Source organism: Cyrtonyx montezumae, unplaced genomic scaffold, assembly GCF_038088225.1.
Source record: "Cyrtonyx montezumae isolate F1298 unplaced genomic scaffold, pur_monq_1.0 scaffold_10, whole genome shotgun sequence".
Taxonomy (NCBI): Eukaryota; Metazoa; Chordata; class Aves; order Galliformes; family Odontophoridae; genus Cyrtonyx; species Cyrtonyx montezumae.
The window spans coordinates 29,629,474-29,652,888 of NW_027071826.1; the positions used below are offsets into that span (position 1 = coordinate 29,629,474).

The following is a 23,415-nucleotide window of genomic DNA, read 5'->3' on the forward strand; positions in this document are numbered from 1 at the left end:
ATAGTTATGACAAAAAATCATGTAGCTAAAACAAATGGGAGGAATAATCTTAGCTGCTTGCTGCTTTAGTGATTCTAATTTCATTGTAACTAATAAGGAATGCAATTTAAGCATGGCTAATATCTAATAGTTCTGAGAGAATACAGAACAAATAGACAGCTAAGAGTTTAAATACATAGAAGAATGTTCACAGAAAGAAACTTGCAAGTAGTGCTCTCTGGGCTCCAGCCCTCTGGGGTGAGAGCTGTGAAGTGCAGGAAGGCATTCTTTCCACAAAAACAAAACAAAACAGAACAAAAAAAGTCAATTAAAGAAAGGAAATTTTTTTTCAATATTATAATCTTATTTTTAACGCAGTGTATGATTTTTCTCTTAAAAACAATGTATTAAAATACATAAAGTTAGCTGAGATCTGTCTATCTGACTTGTATTTCATGATGTCAGCTTAGATAGTGGCGTTTGAGCATTTTAAGTGAGTGAGGGCTGCTCAGGAATGTGCCTCTGTGCTGGCCCTGCTACATTCAGGCTGGCCCTGGTGCTGGTACTGCTGCCTTCAGATCTGTGTTTAGAGGGGCTCCTCAGGTTTATTTCTAACTACTCCTTTCCCCTTTCTTACATGTACTGACCTTCTATCTTCTTCCTCTCCTTACTACAATTTTTTTTTGCAGTTTACAGCCAAAGAAGGTGCAACAAAATCTTATTGGAAGTGCTTGTTGAAAACAACTTATTTCCAGTGAATAGTAGTGGGTCCAAAAAGAAGCATTCCATCAAGAATTCAATATTCATTGCTTCAAGGAATTTAATCTTTTTTATTGAGTGCAAACAATTACGGATATTGATAATGTGACATCTCCAAAGATTTCAATGTCCCTAATGGCTTGAGGTTTTCCTTGTGAAATTCACCTCTTCACTTTACAGAAGACAGTGTGTTGAAGTTCAGCTTATTAGACACAAAATGAATGTTAGATTAAAACTCAATACAGAATATGAAGTCTAAAGGCCACACAAATATTGTGAAATTTAGGCAATAAAAGATTTGAAAGCCATAATGCATTAGATTAGTGGAAAAAATTCATTTAATTGCTCCTAGAATATGTGAGAAACCTTAGTGGGGGAAGAGATTTAGATGTTCATAGCCTTCAGAGAAGCTCTAACATAAATTTTACAGCATTAACAACCATGGTGTAGCTCATCTCTTGTGTTCAAGAATTCCTTTGTTTATCACCAGTTTGGACAACTTCTTTTCTGCACAGAAAAAGTATTCATGAGGTTTCAGCCATCTACCTCATGGGAAACTTACTCTTCTTTTTTTTTTCCTCTGTGCAACACCATCCTTTATCTCTTCATCTCATGTTTATTCTGCTGATGTATTTACATAAACACATCAACTACAACCATACAATGCTTGCATTTTGTTAAACTAATCAAGGAGGTATTTTTAATTTCCTTTAAGATATCTTTCTTCATCATTTTAGTAGTACTTCTTTGTATTTGGCGTATGGGTGATGTTATTACATCCTTGTGTTTTCTGGAAAAAAGTTTTGCATTCTCTTTTTTTTAATGTTTCAATTTATCTCTGGTTTACTATCACCCCATTTTTCACTAGATCACCTGGACATTACTCATCTGCTGTTCTTGCAGAAAATGACCTTTTTTTTTATAGTAACATTTCTTTGTCAATCTCTGTCAGTCTTTGGCACTTCATAGCCTTTCAACTGAAGGGAAGGGGAAGAAGACTTGTTCTGTTATGCAACACAATGATGTGTAGCTTGAAGAGGCTGTTATGGGATGTCTGGGATGTCCTTAAAGGTGTCTTAAAAAATTTTTTTTGCTAAACATAATTATATTTAATGTTTTCTGTAGTTCAGTGTATGACAAAAGCTGTGAAAACCAAAGCACATACCAGAAACATTTATCAGGTGTGAATGTCAGCTGAACACAGGGAGTCCAACTAATCATTACAGTACTTTTGTATTTAAAATCTGTAAAATGACAGCTGATAGTTTGTCTGGTCAGAGGGTATGGATAAATATACTGTAGTGATGTTTGCTGTTATGACAGAGAACGCTTGCATTGGGTGGGTTTTGGTGAATTCAATTAACCAGGCTAAAATGACTTTATTCTTGCTCTTGTCTACAGAGAATTTGTATTTGGGAGTGGATTATAATATATGAGTTGAAATTGCATCTAATCTTGATTATATAGCTAGTCCTGAATCCCCAGAGAAAATTAACATTGCTGAGCTGGGGCTTCTTTATTTCAAACAGGCTAATCCCAGCAATGTAATGTCTTTCATCTGCAGAGTTCATCTCGTATTTTATGAAAGTGGCATTTAACTTCCTTTGTTTTTGTATCATTTATTACAAATTGATTGTGAGATTGGAGCCAGAGAGTGTTGGTGGCTTAGTATCTCAGAGGAGATCAGTGATGAGTGTCATTAATTAGTGGGATTGAGTGTACCCTCAGTAAGTTAGTGGATGACACCAAGCTGTGTGGTGTGTTCAGTGTGCCTGAGAGGCAGAGAGATGCTGGCCAGAGAGACCTAGACAGACTTGAGCAGTGGGCCCAGGAGAACTTCAGCCTGGAGAACTTTATAATGGCCTTCTAGCACCTGAAGGGGGCCTACAGGAAAGATGGGGAGGTTCATTTTATAAGGGCATGTAGCAACAGGATGAGAGGAAATAGCTTCAAAGTGGAAGAAAGTAGATTTAGACTAGAAATTAGGAAGAAATTCTTTACTGTAAGAGTGCTGAGACACTGGAATAGGTTGCTTAGAGGGGCTGTGGCTGCCCTCACCCTGGAGGCATTTAAGTCCAGATTGGATGGGGCTTTGAGCAACCTGATCTAATGGGAGGTGTGGTTGGAACTAGATGATCTTAATGGTCTCTTCCTACCCAAACCATTATATGACACAGTAAAGGGTGGTGAGGCCTGGAATAGGTTGTTCAGAGAGGTGGTGGATGCCCTGTCCTTGGAGACACTCAGTGTCAGTTTGGACCAGGCTCTGAGCACCCTGATCTAGTTGTAGGTGTCCCTGTTCATTTCATGGGAGTTGGGCTAGCTGACCTTTAATGGTCTCTTCCAATTTAAATGATTCTATGATTCATATTGTTTCTTACAATAAGGATTCCCACTTCCCAATAGTGATTCCTCAGAAAACCAGCCCGCATTATTTTTGCCATTCACAGGCGATGTATTTTTGTAGCAGGTACAAACATTTGCAATTTGCAGGCACACAAGCAGTTTCTTTCATTATATAAAAACATCACGAAGATTTGTGTGCAGAGATGCAATAGGTATGCTCTTATAATTAATCTTCTATCTTCTGCAGTAGATCTAATAAAGATGCTACAAAATTTCTCTAATATGCCATTTGTTTTTATGTATGTTTTCTGTTTGACATGCAGTCACTTGAAAAAATAACAGTAGTGATCATGGGGTGGGCAAGATGCCTTAGATGTATTTTCATGGTAAGAGCATCCATCTTTACGTTCATAATAGGACAGGAATTCTGTGTCTGGAGGAGAATAGGCTTTTAAGGAAAGATATTCTGATGTCTGAGTAAAAAGAACAGTTACCTTTCACATCCTAAAACCTGAGAAACAGTCTTCTGTTATGTTTTGAAGTCAACTGTATGTGCAACTTTAGAAGTGATTTCTTGCCACAGTGTTTATAAAAGCAAATTATTCGAATCTTGTTCATGTATTAAAAAATGTTTGGACAGAACCACTTAGATCTGAAATAAACACTGCGGAAAATAACCATTTTTACATGCTTTTGGGACTTAAAAAAAATAAAAATAAAAATTCAGATTTTGAAACAAGGCAATAAAGTATTGGGCTGTGTGTTCATTCGAATGTTGCATTCAAAATTCTCTCCGATTGCTTTTTAAACATGAGAAGCTGGATGTGCCTTTTTTGTATGTAGTATAATTTGTAGCAGTGATGCAGTTTCCTCCTGCTTTTTTTTTTCCCCTCAGAACATTAAGCACTGTTGGTCGTGCGTGATCATTCTGACCTTTCTGCCATACCATCAAACACAGTTTCACCTGCTGTCTTGTTTAAATAACTTGCATTTCCATCAGAGTATAGCACTTTAAAAACAGATGCAGTGTTGATTTACAGTTTCCTAAGCACTGAGAAATGCATTAGCAGCTTTGGTTGATTGTTTCAACCCCATGTTACTGTGAACATTTGTTTTTATTTCTGTGCTAGAGTTTGCAAGGGTGCGAGGGAGCGTGGCTGTGCTTGTACGCGGGTCAGTGAAGTGCTCTGAAGCGTTCCTGTGACAGCTGTTAGTCCAGCACCATTCTGCTGAGTTATTTCATACACTGGAAACTCTCCTGTTCCTGCCAATGCCAGAGATTTAACTGGAGATTATAGTCAAATGTTGTTTTTCAGAAATTTTATTTTGGTGAATACTAACCAAAACGTTCAAACTTCTTGATTCTCGAGAGTGTGTTTATTTCAGACATGTCTTTCTTATAAAGTACTTTAATTATATTCAGATAAATAATGGGCTCTTCTATTGATTAAGTAATTTTACTTGTTACTTTTGTTGTTATATTTTTTTTCCACTTGTAAGGAAATTTTTAGATTAATTGTCATGTGTCTTCAGTTGATTACTTTCAGTGAAGGAATATGAAGAAAACAGTAGAAAACAATATGTCACATTTAAGTTAAATCTTTAATTCATTAGAAATGGTTGAATTGTCAGTAGTGGGGAAAAAAACATTATTGACCACCATTGCTATTTGTGCTGTATAAAGACACATCGATACATCAGTCATGTAGGATTTAACCAGTAGTGAGAATATTGTGCTTTCTCTCATTGCTGAACTTGACAAGAGACAAATACAAGCTAGACCTCTTAGCTTAGGGGACTTTGTCACATAAAATCTACAGTATAGGCAGTCTGTGATTTTGCTGATCTCTGATTTGCTCCTTTAGCTCAGCAGTTTGAGATTTTTAAAATGCCCTGGTGGACTAGGAAATGAAAGATTTCTGAAGGCCCAGGGAGTTCAAGGGGAGCGTCACTCCCATACTCACTGCAGTTAGATTTCAGTTTAGTGTAGAGACTGCCTCTGGAGGAATGAGCCGTGGGTACTGGGTGTGCTGCTGGATCTATAGCTAGTGTTTGAAGATGCGTGGTAGCTGTCTCAAAGACAGGAGCTTTGTGGCTTTGATATGGGGTGTCCTGAGGAGCTTTCTGGGACCACTGTTTGTTACAGTGTTGGGGTACAGAGTGGGTAAACTTTGAAGTTACTGCTGTACACAGTTAGCTATGAGACTCTGTGAAGGAGCTGTAGTTGGTACCTGTTCCCAGATACCCCAGCCCCTTCTGGAGGCCTTTCCTCCAGCTCCTCTTTCCCAGCAGCCTGACAAACTGTGGGCTGCTGAGGGGTGTAGGCATAATTGGGTAGGGCTATCACAGTGTGCATTTTACTCTGTGCAAATAAAGAACATATTTTAGGAACGATGTGCATTTTTATGTTGTTGATGGTGCACATGAATACTGATAGATGTAAATCAGAGAGAGAGTCTCTCGCATTTAGGAAGCAGTAGGAACACAAGCTTTTGCAGATGGCTTTAAATGCATTCCCTTTCATCAACTGCAAGGCTGCATTCTAAATCAGAAAGTGAGCAGTATTGCATTTCTTATGAGCTTTACTCGGTCTGGCTAGTTACCTTGCTAACTAGGGAAAACTGATCTTTACATTGATTTTGTCATATCACAACCTATTTTTTCAGTGTAGTTAGAAATAGCTATAATTCCTTTGAATGGATGCTCATTTATTACAGTGTGCTACAACTGTATTTCCACCTCACAAATTGACTGTCTCTTCAACTGGAACTATCCCCACTGTTGTGATAAGTGGGTCCAGGATTGAACAGAATACCCATGCTGAAACAATTAGCAAACATAAAGGAGTTTCAGAGTGTAATCACTACTCTTTTTAATGTAGTGAAGAAAACAAAAACACATTAATACTTTTAAACTTTTTTGTTATTTCTTTAATTGTTCCCATAAATATAGCTGCTGAACTTTGTATGTTGTTAAAAAATGTAGCAGCTCAGTCTTTCTGATTAGCTAAAGAATATGGAGCCGTGCATGATTAGGGATTCTCCTCTTGAGTGTATCAGTATCTGCACGTACAGTGTTGTGTTTGAGACTTACTGTACTCAGAGCTGTGGAAGTATTATGGACACCAGCTTGTAACCATTTATTTCTTCGTACATTGTGATAGATTGTTTATCACTTTCCGTGGAGTTGATTTACCTTAAAATTAGCTGAAATGTCACTGAAAATCAGACCTTACATATGAATGTCAAATGACGCTTAACACCAAAAAACCTTATTAACTAATCAATAGAGCCATATTTCATTTAAATTTCCACCTCTTTTATTTCTCTGTTTTGTTTTGTTTTGTTTTAATTTTATTTCTTTTTTTTTAGTGAGTGACAGTTGCTTCAGGAACCTTGCCGAGGATCGTAGTGGGATAAACCTTAAAGATCTGGTCCAAGACCCTTCTTTGTGAGTATCTGGCTCTTATTGCTAAGCAGAGAAAAACTTCATGATATCATTGTGAGTTTTGTAATTTTATCAGTAGTATTTTGATGAAGTACACTTACTGTAAGCTTTGATGATAAGATGCTTGCCAAGTTGTTAGACTTCAATACAGTTTCATATTATTAAAACCATTTTTTCTACCTACTTCTGATCATGAATTACATCAAGTGGGCATCAACAGTAAAGGGTACATAGAGCATTCATCAGAGGAAACAGATTGTGTGTGCTGGTATTTCTTATGGAAAGAGTGGAGAAAGAGTGTATACAAAGTCACTTTTTTATTGAAGATCAAACTACATATAAATTAGTAAATTACTAAGTAATTATGTTTTTGCCAGTTATCTTTAAATACAGCTGATATTCATTTTTTTTCCCACTACTTATTGTAATTTGAGTGTATGAGACTAGTGGTCTTCTTCTCAGTATGATATCTTCCTTTAAAATAAACTTCAGTCTCATGAGCTCTGAGCAAGGCTTGATATTTTGTCAAACTTGGTATTTTTTCTTCAGTTAACTTTAGTACTGTCTGAAAATTTTCTTGCTAATGTGCAGAAGTGTACGAACTGTTGTGGAAGAAAGGGAAGATGGGGGAAAATGTACATCTCCTTAACAAGAGTGATAGCTGATAGTGGATGGAATGATGGAATTCATGCTAGCAATGCACCTTCTTTAGTAGTTGTTGAAAAGGAGTAGAAAATAGAGTGTATTTGACATCTTGTTTCAGTTACAGGGAATTTTTAATAATTGAAGTAGATGCAGAATTTGTTTTGCCACATTGATAAAGATAAATGACATACATTCATGCATACGTGCATTCTTGGAAAATCTCTACATACTATGTTTAATTTTTGATAATTAATGGAAGTACAGTGGATAAGTAGAATTAATTGTTGATTGAGGCTGACTGAATGCAGTAAGTACATTTTTTAAAATTACTGTCTGAGTGTCAAAATCAAGCCTAATTCAAAAGACTTCATTTTCAGCCAAAATTGTCTTTGAGGTGTTTTACTTTCCCTTTGATAATTATATGTTGTGTTTTGCACTGCAAGTGGGCTTCTATGCTACCCTGTTTTGGTACCTGTGGAGGTACTTTCAGAAAGGATGGATTGTGCTTTATTATGAATTATAAATTATGATTTTCCTTCCTTGCCATTTTCAAAAGTAATGAAAATCTTCTAGCTTCTTTCCTGGTCCGTAACCTGCATGAATGTAGTAATGGGTTATTGTAATCTACAAAATAAATTCAGTGTATTTCTGTTGCTCGTAACATAGAAGCTTAAGTGACTGCAAAGTGCCCTTTTTATTGCTCGCTTTGAAAGATGGAAAACATCTGCTAATTCTCAAAGACTGTTGAATGCAAGATAAGTCTGCTTCTTTCTGGAATGACAGAATCATAGAATGACTTAGATTGGAAGGGACCTTAAAGCACATTTAGTTCCCGTCCCCGGCCATGGGCAGGGTTGCCACCCACTAGATCAGGCCGCCCAATGCCCCATCCAAGAGGGCCTTGAATATCACCTAGGATGGGGCATCTGCAGCTTCTTTGGGCAACCCCCAGTAGGGGTACATATTCTTGGTTTTGTCTTTCCAAGTGGACATTCTTGCAGTTTACTGCTGACTACGTATTAAGAGATGTTGCAAAATGTGCAATTGCATGAGTGAATCTTCAGAGGTTAAAAAAAACTTTCCAAGTAAGGCTTAATTGTTCACCCCAGTCTTTTGTGGCTGACTTTTAAGGTGTCATGGTTACTGAACCCTTTATGATGCAGGCGGAATGAAAAAGGACAATATGGGGCTAAAGATTACAGTGTCAGTTGAAAATATGTTTTAACCTTTTCTGAAATGAAGTTTAATTAAAAGCTTTAGAGAACATGGCTAAGACTTTCACCTGTAGTGATTGCTGAAATAACAAAATAACATTTAGTTAGTGCTCTTGACAGTTTAGTATCTACATTTCAGGAATTTTCTGGGGCTTGTTCGCTTTGTCTGTAGATCAACTGGCTCTTTTCTTTATGAAGGTCTGATAACAAAGGAATTCTGGTGCTCTCTCTGTGAATGACTGTCACTCTAAAGATTTGCATTGCATTTGTGATGTGTGACATTAATGAAGTAGTTTAACAAAGCGCAAAAGATTTTAGGCTCATTAGCATACAAATACTTAATTAGTGTATACTTTTATCAGGAGATCACATTAATGGCAGACAGGCTAGCAGTTGAGGTAGAAATGTAGTATAATACATACCCAGAGCATAGTATAGAAACAAAAGTTAGTTTTTATATTAGGGTGGCTTAATACATCAAGTAAAACACATTTTGAATGGTGTCCATCTCTTGTGTTAGCTGTTTAATAGAGTTTTCTAGGCTGCATTGACATCTTCCTTGTTTGTCACTTCTAGCTCCATCACTGACAGAATGTCTCTTATCACAGAAAGCTATCAAACAGATGATTTTTTCTGCAGGGCTGAAAGTGTGGCTTTACAGTGTAATGACACTCTCTGCAGATAGTGTTGTGGGGTTTTGGGATTAATATCTGAATTTTATCAAGTGTGTTTAATTATCAGTGTAGTTTTTTTCTTTTTCCAATTGGTGTATTAGCTAAAGCTGTCTGGACTCTGTAACCTTTATCTGCATTCAGTTCTCTCATCACTGGTAATAAAGACTTGGCTTCCCAAATTAGGATACTGAGCATTTCTTTCTATTTGTATGTATCCTACTCTGTCAATGAAAATAAATAGAAATACAGCTTGAGAGAAAAGTGTATCAAATAAACATAAGAAGTGGAGTTTACTGAGTCACTGTGGGAGAAGGAAGCGGTCAACATTGTATATTTAAATCACATTTTGTAGTTAATTACAGAAAAGTTGAATTTCATTAAAACATTGATTAGAGGGCCAACTGGGAAGTTGATTAGGGATATCAGTGCTGTTCTTCATTTGCTGCATAAGCTGATGTTCATACTGTGTACAGTATAAAGTTTTGGAAACAAACCTTTAAGAAAGATACAGAGGTGTGTAAGAGAAGGACAAGAGGAAAAGACAAACTGCAATGTATGATGTGTTATTTAGATTAGAGAAAAACAATGGAAAAGAGGAAGTATATATTGTCTAGAGCTTATAAAAGATATTAGAACCTTTCCTTTTTGGGTGATGAGAAGGAATTAGTTCACTTTATTTCAGATGAGATTGTTTGAATAGTTAGAAAAAGTTCCAAATGTCAATATGATAAAGAATCACAGAATTGTAGGGGTTGAAAGGGGCCTTTAGAGAGCATCTAGTCCAACCCCCCCAAAAAATAAAGAATCTGTTTCAGAGAGTGTCAGGAAGAACTGTGCAGATTGCAGTGTACATATATATGATACTATAGATTTTCGTAGAGTTGGAAATGCATTTTTTTTCTTTCTTCTAGGAAAAAAAAAGAGCATGCTTTCGTGCAGTTTATCATGAACACAGTTTAGTGTGACCAAAAAAAACAGGTAGAACTTATTAGTATTGCTTTATAGGTAACTTAATGTAGGTAATTATATTCAAGAAGATGGTTTTGATGATGGCATGCACTTCAGGCCTGCCTACCAGTCAAATAACACATAAAAGACATTTAGAATTTTGCACTCCACGTGTGAGCATGATCAACATTAGAAGGCCATAAGTGTCTTTCCATGAATGGTCCTAAACAGCAGAGCTACAGACAACCAGGCCGTATGGTTACTGATGCAGATGTTCTTCAAACTACATTTAGCTGAGGTAAAATTCTGTCACACTTCTGTGGGGAGATCCTGGAGGCATTGTAGCAAGGCAAACATTGTTTTTTTGAACATTGGTTCAGACAAGGAGCAGACAGGAAGCTGAGCAGTTGAGTTTATTCCTTAGGAGCAGACTGAAAGTTGCTTTCTCTCTTCCACTCCTCAGCACAGTTTTGGTCGGTCAATCAGCATGGCCTTGTAAATTAATACTAAATTTCTTGTAACTGTAAGTTACCTAAATCAACTGTACTTTAGATACACCTCTGAAGCATGAACAGTCAGGTCAGTAGAGGATTAAGTATATACATCCACCTAATTATAGCAGAATATCTAGGTGTAGATGTTCTGAAGTTCTAGCTCGTCACTTTATAAGTTGTTCCTTTGAGCTCTAGCCTACATATAGAAATAGAGTTTGTAAAATAAATGTTTATATTGAAAGGAGGATGCTTTTAAACTTTGTGTGAAAATCACTAACTGCAGCTGTGCATATTCACTAATATGCATTTGTTTGCAAATATCTGAAGAACTTCATTGAGCTGAACGTGATCCGAGAGGGCCTGAGTAGCTTCCTTCCATTTTAGCAAAAGGTCTTACATCTAAACTGTGTTTCATATCTCCTTCAGATTACCTCATGTTAATGAAAAGAAATACTGTATAAATCAAAATGGAAAGTGTAGCTAATTTCTGACAGGAGAACTGAAGTTTTAATACCTATGCAGAAACTTAAATATACTTCTTTCATAGATTCATAGATACATTAGGTTGGAAAGGACCTACAAGATCATCTAGTCCAACCATCCTCCTATCACCATCCCTACCCACTAAACTACTAAATCAAATCCCTTAGCACCTCATCTAAACGCTTCTTGAACAGCACTAGGGATGGTGCCTCAACCACCTCCCTAGGCAGGCCATTCCAGTGCCTGACCACTCTTGCAGAGAAAAAATTTTTCCTCAGGTCTAATCTAAATCTTCCCCGGCGCAACTTGTGGCCATTCTCTCATCCTGTCATTAGTTATCTGGGAGAAGAGGCCCACCCCCTCCTCACCACAACCCCCCTTCCGGAAGTGGTAGAGTGCGATTAGAAAAAATGCTTTCATAAAAGTACGATAAGAAAAAAAAGCTTTCATAAAAGCCATGGGAAGAAATTATTTATTATCCAGTATTACAATATTATTCTCCAGTATTCTACAGTATGACAATAGCCAAAATGTTAATAGTACAGAAGTTTTATCATGTCTGTGGTAGATATTCCTGTTTGAACACTGAATCCCACTTGTTGACAATAGAAGGTAAAAGTCATGAAAAAGTCATCTTTGTCACTCTCTTGTATTTCATGTATGGAGAAGGCAGATACTTCTTTTGGGAACTGGGTAAGAAAGTTTTTGAGGTTGTTGCCTAATCTTGATGACTGACAGTCAGTCCTCTGAAGACAATGAGGTAGTTCTTGAAGAACTCTGATTATATATCTAACAGAAGACATAAGCTGTTTTGTAGGATTGAAGACCTGATGAATACAATTTTAAGTCTGTGAATGTAAAATCTGACCATATCAGTCTTCACTTGAAGGAAGCTATCTAGCAGTTGTTGGTGATTGTTACAATTTTGTGAACAAGTCCCCGTTTCCTGCAAGCCTTTTGAAACGGGCTTGCCATTCAGGTGTACTGATTATCTGAGAGAAGTCGCTCTGATCTTCTCTGTTACATTTCAACAAGATAATTTTCTCAACGTACAAGACTCCTTGGCAGATTATAGCAAAAATTGCTAATATTGCATGCGTTTTTCCGTGTCTATTTTGGCTTAATGACTCACAAACCTATGGCACCCTCCTCATCCATCTTAAGCAAAGCATTTGCAGCAGTCTTTGGCAATGCAGAGTGTCATGAAAGTACCTGTTTTTTTAAACATTAAGTAATTTACAACATTTTTTTTTAATACTGTGCCCCAAAGGAGAATTCTTTAACCTCTTCAAAGCTCTGTGTCAGCTTTACCTATGAATAGTAGCCGTGTTCAGAACAAATGTCTTCTTTCAATATGTGGTTTCTATATTCTGCAAAGGAGTTTTCTTCCATTTGGAGCAGCAGTGCTGTGGAGTAGCCCGTAACTAGGGACTTCTGAGCCAACCAAGGATTATGCTGTGGAAGCAGAGGCTGCATGGCCCCAGCGTTGCTGAGGTATGGGTGGTTAGCCTTGGTGCCTGCTGACACACAGAATGGCTGCTGCATGGGCTGGCCCTCCAAAGTGGTGCTGCTTGAGGCCTGCTAGAATAGGGCCTCTCTCCAAATGTGTTCAGGGAACAAACTCTGTGCTAGTGGGATCTGCAGTCTTCTTTGTGAGGAGGAAGTATGAAACACAGTGTATTTGAAGTGCAGTCTTTCACGGGGTTGTTTGAAGATATGTTTCTTTCTTCTTGTTTGTCTGAAACTATGTTTTAAATGGATAAATGTTTGTTGGAACAAACAGATCACAGATCAGCAGTAGTTATGGAACTCTACCAGACTTTTCTTCCTAGCTAAGAAACAGCTTCTGGTGGAGGTACACAGTATGAATTGTATGATGATAAAAATAAGATTAAAAAAAAGAAAAAGAATTATTCACCGTGTATCAGAATTCAAAAGTTTTGACAGGAAAAAATTCAGACAGCAGGTTTGGAAAAAATAAAAGTACATACTTAAATTTAGCTGAACGGAATATTTCGTAACCTGTGTAACATGTGGAAACCTGAAGTATAAGTAGTTGATGTTTAAAAAAATATATAAAAAAGGGTATGAGATTGATGTGCCTACAGTATCAATCACATTCATGCATCTTCCAGCAAAGCTCTGTAACTGAAGGTAGCAAGGGGCAAGAAGTGTGCACCAGAGACAAATAATGCTGCATGTGATATGTTTATTCCCTAAGCACTTGTTTCTCAGTCCTGAAAGTCTATGGAGTTGTGTGGACCTTTAGGCAGGACTGGTGTGGCAGTTACATTCTTTCTGCAGACATAATCATTTCATAAGTAATAGAGCATATGTGAACTTAGAACATTTTTACATGGAATCAATGCAAAATTGCCCTTGAGAACAGAGTAGGCTTCCCTGACATGGATGAAGTCAAATTTGGAACTCCCAGTAACAGAGGCAATCTCAGCACAGGAGCTGCAATAATGTTTTATACAGGAGAAATTTTCTCTCCTTTAGTCTCACTACTGAAAATGACTAAATGCTCTTCTGGAATGCTCTTTCTCTCTGGACATGAGGCTTTTCGTAGAACAGGATACATTTTGTCAAAGCTATAAATACTTGAAGGGAGTGCTTAATTAGACAAGGCTTCTATTGAATTTGTGTATGTATTTGCATTAGATTAAGTTAGCAAGGAAAATGAATAAGCTGTTTCTCACAGACTGTAAAAGAACTCCAGGTTTCAGATGTAAAGGAAGTCTTTGCTGCAAATATTGGGGATGGCTCTGTCATTGGATACAAAATTTGCTACTCATTTTTATATGTAGGTTGCTCCGAAAGTAATGCCTCCTATTTAATTCCATGGAAACTGTAACTGCTAGAAAGGGCTGAATAAAACACTATGTGATAGAGCATATTCTCAGCTACAGATCAGTTATTCAATATAGTCATTATCATGAGCTGTGCATTTTTTGCCAGTGATGAGGAAGAGCTGGCATGCCACGCTTATAAAAAAAATTTGCACCGGTGACGAACAGTTACAGTTACTGCTGCTGAAGTGCACCAGCAACTGCCTCGCTGTGCTCATGTCGACTGTTTGGTGTCTGTAAACATTCAGCAAGTGTCCATGAATGTCAATAGCTGCCATTTTATCTGCATGGAGGAGTTCAATGCCACACCTTTGCTCCATACACACTTCCATGTCAGGTAATGTTTTGTCAGACTATCCCACTGCTGATATCTGTCACACAGCAACAAAATGTAATTGAATACTGATGGGAAGGTTCAACATCTACTTCCCTACTGTGAAGATTCTTTTAGTAGAACCATTTCTCTTTCCTACTCTTTTTTTTTTTTTAAAAAAAAGCTTTTCTAACACATCATGGAAAGATACTCCCTATATGGGTTACTATTAACACAGGAAAGGCATTCACTGTAATTTTGTTTTCATATATAGATAAAGGCAATAGAGGATAGTGAAATTGAAAGATTTATACCACTGTTGTTCTGGAATGGCTGCATTGTTAACAATATGAAGCTGAGTGGTAGTGCAAGCAGCTATTGTGCCTGTACCATACCTGGGGCTTTGTCTCTGCCAGTATTGTGTGCATATTGTTCAGGAAACTCTGTACTATGTGTACGCTACTATATATGCAATGCTCTGAAAACTAGAGGCTATAAATACATTTTAATTCCACCTATAATAAAAGTTTCATAAAAATTAGAATTTCATTTTCACCTAAATCTGCATGATTTTCAGGGGAAAATTAAAGACTTCTGAAGTGTTTTCAGGTGTAACCATTAAGAAAAAAGCATGTGCTTGTATTTTCAATAATCTCAAAACTGTGTTTTAAATTAATTAAAACTTAAAGCAGAATATTCTTTGGATATCATTCGCTTTACAATTCTTTATCTTAGGATCTTTGAACATGGAATTCATTCTGAAAATAAAAATTTGCCAGAAAAGTGCAAAGGATTACAGTTTGTACATTTTGATGTACCTCTTCCTGGCTGAGGAGTGAATGCTGTCTGCCACAAGCCTTAGGCTGGTGGCTTTTAGTGGCCCTTCTCAGTGTGGGCAGATGAAGAAATGCTCTTGATGAACTGATTCCTCTTTTTACCAATAGGCTCTGTATTGTTTTTCAGAAGTTTACAACATCAAAAATACATCTTTAAGGAATGAATTTATGGCTAAAGGTAGGTAGGATAATTATAATTCATATTCATGTTCAAATAGCTGGGAGTGTCCCTGTGTACTTCATTATTTGATTAAGTACAAGCATTAGTAATAGGTGAACTGTTAAAGATTTGGAAGTTTCAAATCACTTTACATTTTAAGTATTTTGTGTTTCTACAGAACATTCAGTTCTTCATTTTGAAAGAATTTTGTGGAGTGTGTTTTTATGAAATCAAAACAAAGATGTTTCCCCTTTTTGTTAGTTTCTCAGTCACAATGAGATATGTGCCTGCTTCTGCCTACATGGTTAAGCAGAACATTTTGAAGATGCTTATGTGAAATAGAAATACCCCCCAATTTTTTCTAAACCGCGTAAGAAAAGACATAATAATCTCTTCTTACTTAGAGATCCCAGTAATGGATAGTTAAGTGATTTCTGTGTTTAGGAGGGTTTTTTTTCCTCTTTGTTTCCTTCAGGGTCCCATTTGCAGTTCTTGTACTGCCCTGTCCTATGTACACTTCAGGCTCCAGCCAGCGCTGCGGCTCTTGCACTCTTAACCCTTTTAATTTATATACCCAATTTATTTTTGCACTGAATAAAAGGGTTTTATTATTCTTTCTGTGCAACATGCGAATACTGATCATGGTCAAGAGATAGAGCTCTTCTTTCTGGCCACAAGTTTTATTATCTTTTATACAATTTTATTTTCATGATGGAAATACAGGAACAAACGTTTACAGTGCTGCATGCGTAGACAGTCTATTTTTATAATATTGATAGTGGTTGTTATAGCAGCAGCAAGGAGCTTACTGTAAATTCAGTAAGATTTTGCTATAGGTTTTTACTAGGGTTTCACTGTGGCTGCACGGTTATCAGCATCCAAGCTTTTTATTATTTCACCAGATTGGATATTTCTGCACAACTTAATATACTGACATATTGCAAAGGGATAGAACTAATCTGTGGCAATGCTAGCAATACATAGAAATGCCTTTCTATTTCTGTAATGCAGTAATGTCAGCCCTTAAAATTTGTTTCAGTGGCATCTCGACTGAAGATTTGAATTACTTTAATTTCCCAACAACCAATCAATTTTATCAGCTCATAATACTCTTTAATCCAAATGAGTTAGGACTGTTTCTGTTCAAGACTTCATTTTCTGTAGCAGTGGAACGACATTAATGAAAGCTGCCCTTCCGTATTAATAGAGAGTTCCTTAGTTTATCCGAGGTATATTTATTTTTCACATTTTTTCTTTCTGTCATTGTCTTAATGATCCTCTTCACTTCAAGGGTGTGGCATTGTATACAGAACCTTCTCAAGGTTATGAATTTTTTTGTTACTTTGACATGCAAAGTCATAGTTTCTTTGTACTGTTCTGCACAAGGCAGCTCCCTTTTTTTCTACCCAAGTTTTTTCTCTCCCAGATTATTGGGTGCCTTAGTAGGCAAGCAGTTCTGTCACCCTATCCTCTGCAATCATGGAATCATTTAGGTCAGAAAGGACCCTCAAGATCACGAAGTCCAGCCATCAACCTCACCCTGTGTCACTAAACTGTATCCTGTAATGCCACATGGACACATGTCTAATACAGTGGGTTTCAGAAGCCTTATGTTGGAACTGTTAAACTGATAAACTTCAGTTATCAATGTTCAAATATTATTTAAAAATACCCATTAGGACCAGTTTTGAAACTTAATGTATTTGGACAAGGACTGTGACTGTAAGTATAAAAACAAAGAGCTTAGGCATCATTTTCTTCTAGAATTACAATATTACAAAGGAATATTTGTTTTGTGAGACATAGACAAAAAATGTAATAATCATTACAGAAAACTATTGTACTATATGTTCTACATCCTTATGTTAAGGAACATAAAGACTGAAGGGTTTTGCGGTAGGTAGAGGGAGAGAGATTGTTCGTGGAGGAATTGCTAAAAGCGAGTCATGCTGATCAAAGTCTAATAATCAGGGGCATTTCTTAAAACTTAGCTTTATGTTTGAAGTAGTAGAAAATAACACTTCCTCTGATTAGCACTGCTGCTTAGTTTGCAAAAAGAAAGATGCATCATGAAATAAGACTAGAAATTGTTATATAATGGAAGTATTAATATAAAATACTGATTTTGTGTGTATGTGTGTGTATTCAGTACTGCTTGTGATTAATGGAAATACTGAGTGAATAACATAAGGAATCAAGTGGGGCTAAAAATACCAGGCAAACACAAGGAAGCCCTATGATCTTCATGAAGGAAAAAGCAGTCATATAATAATTTGGGTAGGAAGAGACCATTAAGGTCATCTAGTTCCAACCCACCTGTAATAGACAGACACCTCCCATTAGATCAGGTTGCTCAAAGCCCCATCCAGTCTGGACTTAAATACCTCCAGGGTGAGGGCAGCCACAGCCCCTCTAAGCAACCTATTCCAGTGTCTCAGCACTCTTACAGTAAAGAATTTCTTCCTAATTTCTAGTCTAAATCTACTTTCTTCCACTTTGAAGCTATTTCCTCTCATCCTGTTGCTACATGCCCTTAATAAAAAGTCCTTCTCCATCTTTCCTGTAGGCCCCTTTCAGGTGCTAGAAGACCACTATGTAGTGCCCCCCAGAGCCTTCTCCTCTCCAGGCTGAAGAGCCCAAACTTTCTCATTGTGTCCCTTTAAGGGAGGTGCTCCAGCCCTCTGATAATCTTCGTGGCCCTAATCTGGACCCATTTCAACAGCTCAATATATTTCTTGTGTTGGGGGTCCCAGTTCTGGATACAGTACTCCAGATGGGGTCTCACAAGAACTGAGGATCAGAATCATCTTCCTCAACCTGCTGGTCACAATTCTCTTTATGCAACCCAGAATACCTTCTCAACTGCAAGTGTGTGATGGCAGCCCTTGTTGAGTCTTTCATGAACTGACACCCCCAAATTCTTCTCTTCAGGGCTGCTCTCAGGCCATTCTTTGCCCAGCCCCTGTTTGGGCTTGGAATTGCCCCGGATACAGAATCTTGCACTTGGCCTTGTTCAACTTCATGAGGTATGCATGGGCCTAATTCTCAAGTCTGTTCAGGTCCCTCAAACATCCCTTCCTTTTAGCATGTCAGCAGCAACACTCAGCTTGGTGTTGCCTACAAACTTGCTGAGGGTGCACTTGATTTCACTGTCCATATTGCCTACAAAGATGTTAAACAGCACTAGTCCCAGCACCAATCCGTGATAAACACCACTCATCTCCAGTCTCCACTTGTAAATCGAGCTGTTGACCGCAATGCTACTATCCAGCTAATTCTAGCAATAACTGTTTTGTACTTGGCTGGTAAAAATGAATGAATGTGAAATGTTGAATGTGAAATTAAACTGGAAAACCAAAAGAAAATGTGATATTTGATGTCAATGTGCTCTTAAAATATTTCACTAAAGAGCTTTGGTAAAGATTTTATGATGCACAAATGTTTTCATTTTGGCTGAGTTGTGTATTTTGGTGAAGAGCTTTCACTAGCACACGTAGCCCTTAACCAAGTTTTGTAAGAAAGATCTCAAACTGGTATAAATGAGTCAAATTCTCTTACTCGCAGATTTGTTAGTACTAAACTGGTAATTTAAATTATGCTTATAGAAAAGTTAGCCCACAGTTTCTAACTACACTGTTAGGACATACAGTGTATTATATATATATTGTATTTAAATTGTATAATTCATAGAAGTTACATAGTGCCATATTATATCCTTTTTGCCAAATAGAGATGAGCAAGTATAACGGTGCTCTATCTGCACTCTGAGCTGGCTGTAACATAGCTGTCTTCATGCTGAGTACCTGCCAACATGCTTTCCCTCTCAGCATGGTTTATTGGTTGTGGCGTAGTGCCATTCTCATTGTGGTTCAGAGTTGGCTGTCATCTGATGTCGGATGCTGGCAAAGCTTTCTGAAAATAATAGATAAGCAGACCCAAGGTTTTTTCTTCTCCCATCTCCTACGTTTAATTGTTCAGATGTTAGCAGAAACCCTGAGAACCCTACCAAAAGAAGTGATAAGCATGGCAAAAAAAAAAAAAAAGGAATAAAAGAAAATAGCAAGCTTGCATTAGAATATATAATTTAAATTACTACTAGTAGTTGTTCAGAATTAGGATTATTTAAATTTATTTTTATGAGAAGGCTGCTTGTATTTCATGTTTACCTTCGAAGTAATTTAGTGCAAAGTTGTATCACAGACTGCATCGCTGTGTAAAACAGATCTCTCCAATACTGTGCAAGTGTTTCTATATTAGAGCTACTCAGCTAGTTATAGTAAGAGAACAGATTGAAAAAAAAAATGGTGGGATAGAAATCCTCTGTGTTTGTGTTCATGTATATATCAGTTCTGAGGATGAAACTGAGCTGGGGCAGAAGTAGAATAGTCAGTGAAACTACAATGTTGTATGAAGTATCTAGTTTAAGAAGATGAAGATGGTGAGCTGCAGTTAGCTTTTTCTGGGATGGAAATTTTGTAGGTACTTCCTGACTGCAGAAGATGCTTTAGGGAAAATACTGAAGTTCATGGTTAGGAATGACTGCAGGTCAACTGTAGACAAGACCACAGAAATAGAAGTCATCTGATGATTTGCTTGTACTTCTCCCTTCATCTCTTCTGCAGCAAAATCTGTTGCATAACATTTGTCAGGTAATGGACTGTTAGAGTTCCCTGTAGGCTAGGTGTGAGCCACAAAGAACTGAAGAGCCTGTTGATGTGCTTCAGTTTTGACATATACTGTATCTTTGGTCTATTTTTTTTTCTTTTTTTTTTTTGTGACTTTTCAGTCTTTGGCCTTTCTTTAAAGAGTGTCAGCAAAAATCACCAGTTAGTGCTGATCTTCAACTGCATATGTGTGCACGGGCAAAATTTTTAAAACCAGAAATTGTTTAAAGGAGGAATTAGTACCTTCCAAACAACTTTGTAACACTGCCTTGCTTTTCAAAGAATAGTTAATAGACGAAAGATCATAATGTCATGATTAAGGTGTGGAGTCATTGAAGCTATGAAATGCATCTTGATGCTTATCTACATTATTGCTATACTTCATTTGGCACTGAAAGACAGGTGATCGGACTGGAGGAAATATGAGCTAGAGCAGTGCCTACTGTTTGTCCTAGTATCTTTTAGAAGAAAATACAGTTTGTTTTAAAATAACCTAATAGAATCAACCAATGGCATTCTATAGGGGTTGAGAGGGAAATCTAAGACAAGGAACCTGGATTTCTCCGTTTGTAAGTGGTATTTAGTCCTCCTACTTTCTAGATCTGTCTTAAAAGACAAGTTTCAAGTGGAAGAAATGATCTGATTAGTTTAGTTTTGTTTGATTTGATGGAGATGTGGTGAGCCTTCTTCTCAGAATAGGCCTTTTTTGTTCTTTGATTTCTTGACTGGATAGTGCCCACATAAATATAAGCTCTTTGATCACAAATGTAAATCCAAAATGAATTTTTTTTTTTTTTTAATAGAAGCCTACTTTTATCTTGGAACCAGATTTCTTTCTCTCCTGAGAATACTGCAGCTACTAGAGTTGTTTTATCACTGTAGGTTTCTTCTTTTTGGCTGATGCTCATGTTCTTTGGTTCGTGCTCCCTACCACTATTATATATTCTGTATTTCAGCTTCTTGCTTTGGAAATCTTTTTTTATTTTCTCTAAAATACTCAATTTTTCTCCCAATCTTCTTTAATATTCTGTCCTCTCCTGCATCCCGCTTCATTTTCCCTGCCAAGGCTCTTGAATATTTCTCTCTTGGCATTAACTATTTCTGTGTTACAGAACCATCAACATTTTTTTTTCAGATTGGAGGCATGGTACAATTTTTATATATCTCAAGTTTTAAATTTTCTCTGAAATCTGACCATTATGAAAAACAAAATCAATATTCTAAAAGTATTAGGATAGAGGAATCCTTATAGTGTTGTAGTGGCTTTGTCAGTGTGATTTTTGCTTTTTCATTTCATTTTCAGATCTTTTAATTATGTTTATTTTGATATAAGTGCTTTTAAGTGTTGTGATGTACTATTTTTATGTAAAATAAAACTAAATCTATTAAACTGATTCTTGATATACTTCTGATATACTATTATTATCATCATTTTGCTTTTTTTTAATATCCTGTCTGTGTAAGATTTGACATTCTCCTGAACTTCTGTTTCTGCCTGCTCCTGTGATGTATTTAAAGTTGAATCATTTAAGAACATTTTAATTTCCTAAAAGGGGTCATATGGAGTGCATCATCAATAAAAGATCCTGTTTCAGTCAGGAGCCTATCAAGTTAATGTTCCATTTTCTGTCCTCGATATATGCTTGTTTCCTTTGGAGCCCTGACAGAGTGAGTTCTGTTGTTCCATTAATATATCTAATCTCAGTCTTGGCAGTTTGAATGTTGCAGTCTGTGTACTTCATATATTTATAAGAAATATATACATATATAAGAAAATGAAGTTGTAAGAAATTTGCTTATCTTGCTACCATTTATCCCTCTATAGGATTAGCTTTCCTTGTTAACTTGCTTAGAGGGGCCTATCCTAAAAGCTGGGGTTCAAGAAGATAATATATTTTTGTATCCAATTATTTTTTGTAGCCACTTTCAACATTTTGTTTTTGTTCTGGTTGCCATCTGGGAGTCCGAGCTGTTGAGTCATACAAGCTGTTATTTCATATGTTTTTTATTGTTATAGCACCTCAGTACCCTAATTGTAAATTACAATACATCTGTAATAAGCTCTTTGTAATTATAGAGCACAAGAACAGTGGCTGAAACAAAAAAATTGCAATGTCAGACAAAAGAAAACAGATTAAGCGGGAGGTCACACACAAGAAAAGAACCAATAGTGGTAGAATGTTAGTTTAGAAAACAACATGAGATTGCAAACTTAATTACTGACAGATACTTTCAGTATGCATTATAGCAGAAAATAATGGTAAATGGAAGAACTTGAAGTAAATTAACTAGTTTTAATTATGTTTAGGGACCTAGGTTCCTCCTACGTCTGTCAGAGGATAAGGGGAGTGGAAATCTCAGTGGGGTCTTATTGCTGTGACTGACTGTGTTTGGTGGCTGCCAGAAGTTAGTGACATTTCTCAAGGGTCAGTCCTGGCATCAATATTCTTTAATGTATTCCTTAATGACCTGGATGATGGAGCATATTCCATGCCAGCTTTGTGAGAGGCACCAAATTGGTGTAGTGGTCAGCATGCTAGAGAGCAAGGCTGCTATTCAGAGACAGGAGAAAACGTGCTGTCAGGAACCTTCTGGAGATGAACTGAAGCACATACGAAGTCTTGCCTTTGGGACTGAGTAAGTCTGTGCAAAAATAGAGGACAGGCTGTACTAACTAGGTAACAGCTTTACCAAAAATGAGCTAGGGTTGTTCAAGGAGAAGTGGAGCATGAGTTTAGTGGTATTACACCTAGCAGTAGGGTATTCAGCTCATCCTGGATGTACTAGAGAGAGTGTAGCTGGTGTATTCTGTCTTCAGAAACTAATTTTGTCCTGATTGTTTTTGCTTGAGCTATTTTTTCCTGTGGAAAGAAACTTTTAAGTTTCATGCAGACAAGAAGCTAATATTCCTTAACAGATATAAATTACAGTAATAGTTCAATGATAAGAGTTTATGGAGGGCCATGTGTTTTAGATTCTTTCTAAAGGCTTTAAGGGCTACTTTGAATTAAAAAAAACCAAAACAGCAACAACAGCAAAAAGCCAACAACAACTAAAGCAACAAAAAACCCCTTGGTATTATTGCTTCTTTTTAAATACAGAAATTACATTCAGTAAAGGCCCTCTTGTTAAAAATATCTAGTTCCTGGAACTAAAAGTGGCCTTAATTAAGGGTAGGTATAAAGTATGATTGTATTTATGGGTAGTGCTGTCTTTAAATTTTTACATGCAAAGAACATTGTTTCATACTATTTATTGTTTGTGATTTATTTTATCTTACCTTTTGCTGTATTGTTTCAAAGAAAGAATTCATATTGTTCAGATCACAAATTAAGCAGTAGATGTATGCAAAATGTAGAGTGTTAAATTAAAAACTGCAGGAGCAGTGTTAGATGTTTCATTTACTACTTAACTGTAAGCATTGTGTAATAAAAGGGATTTATACATTAATTTGTAAATTAGTACATTCATTATTTGGTCTTGCTAATTTCTCGGTGCCTAGTCATCTTTAAATATCAAATTTCCAATATTTGAATATCCAATATTCATCTAAATTATCAAACTCATGTAAATAATAAATTATGAAATGCCATCTGACCTG

General features: G+C 36.7%; 1 protein-coding gene across 9 annotated transcripts in view; it reads left to right on the forward strand.

The window, feature by feature from the left end:
• Window positions 1–23,415, forward strand: part of GPHN (gephyrin) — a 254,833-nt gene that overhangs the window by 70,850 nt on the left and 160,568 nt on the right. For all 9 annotated transcript variants that reach the window (XM_065754106.1, XM_065754037.1, XM_065754055.1 and 6 more), the window contains exon 2: window positions 6,456–6,534. In XM_065754106.1, coding sequence (XP_065610178.1) covers window positions 6,456–6,534 — 79 coding nt within the window. The remainder of the gene's footprint in view (window positions 1–6,455; window positions 6,535–23,415) is intronic.